The sequence below is a fragment of the Apium graveolens genome, chromosome 4, assembly GCF_009905375.1.
Source record: "Apium graveolens cultivar Ventura chromosome 4, ASM990537v1, whole genome shotgun sequence".
In the NCBI taxonomy this organism is placed as follows: domain Eukaryota; kingdom Viridiplantae; phylum Streptophyta; class Magnoliopsida; order Apiales; family Apiaceae; genus Apium; species Apium graveolens.
In genome coordinates, this window is record NC_133650.1 from 311,925,732 (window position 1) to 311,931,989 (window position 6,258).

Sequence of the window (6,258 nt, forward strand, 5' to 3'; positions counted from 1 at the left end):
AAGTTCCGGCCGACCAGGAAACAAATGGAGGCCTTTTGGCCTACTAGGAACCTCCGTATCAGAGCCATGACGGCCACAACTTCCATGCGGGGAAGCTCCGGCCGACCAGGCAACAAATGGAGGCCTTTTGGCCTACCAGGAGCCTCCATATCAGAGCCATGACGGCCATAACTTCCATGCTGGGAAGCTCCGGCCGACCAGGCAACAAATGAAGGCCTTTTGGCCTACTAGGAGCCTCCGTATCAAAGCCATGACGGCCACAACTTCCATGCGGGGAATCTCCGGCCGACCAGGCAATAAATGGAGGCCTTTTGGCCTATCAGGAGCCTCCGTATCAGAGCCATAACGGCCACAACTTACATGAGGGGAAGCCCCGGCCGACCATCCCACAAGTTGGGGCGTTTTGGCCTACCAGGAGCCTCTATATCAGAGCCATGACAACCACAACTTACATGTGGGGAAGCCCCAGCCAACCAACCCACAAGTTGGGGCCTTTTGGCCTACCAGGAGCCTCCATAACAGAGCCATGACGGCCACAACTTGCCTCCGTAATGGCCTTGGCCTACTAGCCAACAAATTGAGGCCTTTCAGCCTATTAGAAGCTCCTGAAGGAGAGCTTTGAGACCTCCAAAAGTTGTTCCGGAGACCTTCTTGAGAGGTCCTTTGGAGATTTCTTGAAAAGTATAGCTCTCAGGAGAACCAAGTTTCGTGAAGACTAGAATGTCTACGAGAACGAGTTGGTTGAGGTGCATAACATCCTACAAGAGAAGTTTGGACTAGTTCAATGAAGTGTAAGGCTTCCTATAAGGACAAGTTTAATAGAACACAGAGCGTTCGGCAAGAACGAATACAAAACGTCCACCGGGATGAGTACAGAACGTTCGCTGAAACAGCCATGGCAGAGCCCTGAGGAACTCAAAGGAAACCTTGAAATTAATTTCATGGACAATCAAGGACAACAAGAGCATGGTGAGGTGTGTAGAAACCTAGAACTCTAAGTGAGAAGTTCAAAAAAAAGTGAGGTGTAGGAACCCCTGGTCAACCACCTCCAGGCCAACAAAGAAGTGGCCGACCAGGAGGGTCTCCTCCAAAGTGGCCGAGTAGCCCACAATTGGGGGCATCAGGCCGAGCAGAGCCTCCTGCCCCAGGAGGTTCTGCTCAACCCCGATGCCCCCCCCCCCCGAAAATTTTGAAAATTTTTGAATTTTTTTAAATTTTCAGGATTTTAAGATTAAACCCAGATTAAGGCCGATTAGTGAAATTAAGCCCAGATTAGGGTCGATTAGTGTATATTAAGCGTAATTAACCCAAATTAGGGATAATTAGTTATCCGTATGATGAAATTAGCATAGATTAGGGTCGTTTAATCCATTCACTTTTATAATTAGTATGAATTAAGGATAATTAGTGTCGTATGCATACTGATTAGTCTTAATTAGCCCTGATTAGGGCAGATTAGCCTCGATTAAGGCCAATTAGTGCATTATAGCTTAAAATTAGGTTCTTTTAAGCCTAATTAGCATTTTATACATGGAAATTAGCCCCGATTAGGGTCGATTAGCCCCGATTAGGGCCAATTAGTAGTTTTCGCCCTATAATTAACCTTGACAAAGGTTAAAAGGTGATAAACGCTCTCTTTATAGTCCCGATTAGGACCGTTTAGTGTTGAACACCATTCGAATAGCCCCTGCGAGGGCCTTAAGTGTGTATGCTCACACTAATAAGCCGTTGTAAACGTGTAGGTCGCTCCACATTTTACGATAATGCGGCGATACCCATGAAGGGCTGATACCTATGAAGGGTCGATACCCATGAAGGGCCGATACCCGAGAAGGGCCAAAAGTACCCCGAGTCGCGAATAGACCATTATAACTTCCACGAAAAGTCAAGCAGTATTCACGGAAGTTGGGGGACAAATGATATGGATGGAAAATACATCTTAAAGACACATTAAATGTCGCATTAACTACACTTGGGCTTCTTATCTAAAATTCCAATACAGACCTGTATGGTCCGAACTCATAGTAGAGTCAAGACGGCCCATGTAGACGAGGCTCACTAGCTGAGGTCGTCAAGGTCCACGAACACAAGCTGTTCACGGACTAGGCTCAATACGGCTGGAAGAGCAGAGACAGGTGTTCTAAACGAACTCAAAGTCCTACATAGAAGGTTATGGAACTCCTTCCTCAATAGGATTCCTAATCACCAATTAAGTTGTTTTGTATGCTATGTGGAATCGATGTAATGATATGGTCATTTCGTGGTTATTGAACTCCATAAAACCTGAAATACGTAGTAGTGTGGTGTATTTCTCAACTGCAAAAGGTATTTGGGATGATCTAGCTGTTCGTTTTTCTTAAAGCAACGTACCTCGCATTTTTCACTTGAAGAAGGAGCTTACATCCCTTTTCAAGGATCATTGAGTGTTACTACTTATTTAACTCGTTTTCGTGCTCTTATTGATGAAATTGACAATTTGTCACCAATTCCTAAATGTTCTTGTGTTAACAGTAACTGTACTTGTGGTTATGGTCTTAAACTAGCCAATTATGAACAGATTCACAAGTTGAGTCAATTTCTTATGGGCTTAAGTGATCAATTTACTGGTATAAGAGGACAATTACTTATGATGACACCTCTACCAACTCTTAGTCAGGCTTACTCTTTGTTGCTGCAAGAAGAGGTACGACGAGATTGTACATCTCAGTGTCCAACTATTGATAATGTTGCTATGAATGTGAGATTTACTGGTTCAAAGCAACATCCTACTCATAGTTCATTTACTCCTGGGAAGAAATCTGTTTCAAATGACTCTGTATATTGTGACTTTTGCCATTCCTCTGGTCATATCCGTGATAAGTATTTTTGTGTACACGGTTACCCTGATTGGCATCGCCTATATGGTCATCCTAAGCCTAAGCCACGATCTGGTGCTCAATCTACTGTCAGAAAAGTTGCTCAAGTAACTGGTCCCTCTACATATGTCCCTGCATCTGCCTCAACTACTTCTGGTGGTGAAGATAACTGCTCTGCTGCATTCACTGAGGCTCAATGTCATCAACTAGATGCAATAATCCAGTCAAGCATTAAGGCTATGTCTCCTTGGAATGCCTCTAAAAATGAAGCTTCTTTACCTCTTATTGGTAATATCTCATCTTATGTCGAAGGTACTTCAACAACTTTCACTGTTTCTTCTGTCCATACACTTCATACTACACTTGATCAGAATAAAATATCTTGGATCTTGGATTCTGGTGCTACTGACCATATCACCTGTCATTTTCACTTATTTGAAAATCCCACACCTTTAACATCTCTGTTGTATCTACCTGATGGTACATCTACTAATATTACTCATATTGGTACCATTCATTTGCCAAATAATATTCTCTTAACTCAGGTGCCCTGTGTACCTAGTTTTCATTGCAATCTTATCTCTATACCCAAACTAACTGACAATAATAATTGTCTTGTCTCGTTTTCAAAACATACTTGTACCTTGCAGGACCTACACCAGAAGAGGAGAACAGAGATGGGTAATTTTGAAGGTGGCCTATACAAGTATAATCATGTTTCTTTCCTCCCTCATTCTACGGCTACTATCTCTACTGTTACTCATCAAGCTACTCTTTGGCATGCCAGACTAGGCCATCCTTCTGCTATAGCTCTTAATAAAATAGATTCAGTATCTACTATTCCACCCAACTTGTTTACTCATTGTGATGTTTGTCATCAAGCCAAACAGACTAGATTGTCTTTTTCTGATAGTACTAGTATCAGTTCTCATTTGTTTGAACTAGTACATTGTGTTATATGGGGACCGTATAAAACTTGTACTCATGGAAAATGTAAAATGTTCTTGACTATTGTTGAAGATTTTTCTAAATGTACTTGGGTTTTTCTGTTAGTTGATAAATCTCAAGTTACTACTCTCATTCAGAATTTTGTATCATACGTACAATCACATTTTCATACGTTGTTCAGACTCTTAGGTCAGATAATGGAACTGAGTTTGTTAATCATTCTCTCAGTTCTTTTCTTGCTTCTAAAGGTATTCTCCATCAAACTTCATGCCCCTATACCCCTCAGCAAAATGGGGTTGCTGAGCGGAAACACCTTCATCTCTTAAATGTTGCTAGATCCTTAAGAATTCAATCCAATTTACCTTTTACTTTTTGGGGTGATTGTATTCTTACTGCTGCACATTTAATTAATATCACTCCATTTCAACTTTTATCCTATAAATCTCCGTTTGAGATTTTATTCCAGAAGCCTCCAAATTATGCTGAGCTTAGGATTTTTGGGTGTCTTTGTTATATGACACATGTTGGTATTCCCAAAGACAAGTTAGCTCTTAGGGGTATTCCTTGTTTATTTCTGGGGTATCCTTTTGGCAAGAAGGGATATAGAGTTATGGATTTATTCTCTAGAAAGTGTCATATATCCAGGGATGTTCACTTTGTTTAAAATGAGTTTCCATTTTCGGATAATTTTAACTTGCATTCTTCATCTTCTTCCTTATTTCCTTCTGTGCCTACTGCTCCTACTAGTGATTGTCTTCCTACTCTCTCTACTATACCTTTATCTAATCCACCTAATCACTCATCTGAATGTGATTCTCCCTCACCTACTATTGTCTCATCACCTACCTCATTCTTCCTCCACCTGTTAGACCTGTCAGAACCAAAACTGTACCATCCAAGTTTCATGATTATATCGGGCTTCCATCTTCAATTACTAAGTCTGCTTCCTCTACAGGTACTGTTTCTATCCTATACAGCATCACTACTGTATCATACTTTTACTCCCTCTTATCAACAATTTTTGGCACATACTGCTTCTGTTCCTACACCATCCACATATTCTCAGGCCATTAAATATCCAGTTTGGTGTGAAGCCATGAAGGCTGAAATTTTAGCCTTAGAATCCAATGACACTTGGGACTTGGTTCCTATGCCTTCCAACACAAATATTGTTGATTGTAAATGGATCTATAAAGTCAAGTACAGACCTAATGGGGATATAGAGAGATATAAGGCCAGATTGGTGGCCAAAGGCTTTACTCAAACTTCTGGGGTTGACTATTTTGAAACCTTTGCACCCGTGGCTAAAATGAATACTTTAAGAGTTCTTCTTGCCTTGGCTGCTACTCATAAATGGCATTTGCTTCACATGGATGTCACCAATGCATTCTTGCATGGTGATCTCCATGAGGTGGTATATATGAGATTGCCTCCTGGACTACATACTTTTACCAGTAAACCTTTTTCTTATTCTCCATTTCTAGTGTGCAAATTAAAGAAATCTCTTTATGACCTTAAACAGGCTCCTAGAGAGTGGTTTACCAAACTTTCCAAGGTTGTTTCTGTTTTTGGTATGCTTCAGAATCCTTGTGATCACAGTCTCTACACCCTGAGTAGAGGATCTGATTATGTTGCTATTCTTATCTACGTGGATGATATACTTGTCACTGGTAATTCTGCCACTCTCATCGGACAAGTTCAAGCATTCCTACATACTCAGTTCAACATTAAGGATCTAGGTCCTATGAAATATTTTCTAGGTCTTGAAATTGCCAGATCTTCATCTGGTATCCATCTTCATTAACGCAAGTATTGCTTGGATATTATCTCAGACACTGGTTTACTGGCCTCTAAACCATCCTCTATACCAATGTAACAAAATCATAATTTGCAGAGTTCCACCTCTGCTGAGTTGTCTGTAAAAGACATTTCTATTTACCGAAGATTGGTTGGACGTCTCATTTATCTCACCATCTCCAGACCTGAACTTAGCTATCCCGTTCATATTCTGGCTCAATTCATTGCCAAACCAAAGCATGATCACTTGCAGGCTGCTTATAAAGTTGTTCGATATCTTAAGAATGCTCCAGGGCAAGACATTCTTTTTCTTGCTTCTAACTCATTGACTCTTCGAGCTTTTTCTGATGCTGATTGGGGGGCTGTCAACTCACTCGCTCTTCTTTAACTGGCTATTGTGTTAAATTGGGTTCAGCTCTTGTTTCCTGGAAATGCAAGAAACAACTGGTGGTGTCTCGCTCATCCAGTGAAGCGGAATATAGATCATTAGATGACACCAGTTGTGAGATTGCCTGGCTTATTACCTTACTTACATCTCTGCATCATGCTCCATCTCTTCCTGTTTCTCTCTACTGTGACAATAAATCTGCCTTATACTTGGCTTCCAATCCTGTCTTCCATGAGAGGACCAAATACATTGAGATTGATTGCCACTTTG

The 6,258-nt window shown here is 41.2% G+C and overlaps 1 protein-coding gene across 1 annotated transcript; it reads left to right on the forward strand.

The window, feature by feature from the left end:
* The first annotated feature begins 866 nt into the window (after positions 1-866).
* Positions 867-5,988, forward strand: LOC141720152 (uncharacterized). The gene is made up of 6 exons (XM_074522510.1): positions 867-974; positions 2,363-3,400; positions 3,506-3,895; positions 3,985-4,051; positions 4,781-5,499; positions 5,698-5,988. Exons 1-6 carry the CDS (start codon positions 867-869, stop codon positions 5,986-5,988), a joined length of 2,613 nt encoding a protein of 870 aa, XP_074378611.1.
* The last annotated feature ends 270 nt before the right edge of the window (positions 5,989-6,258 follow it).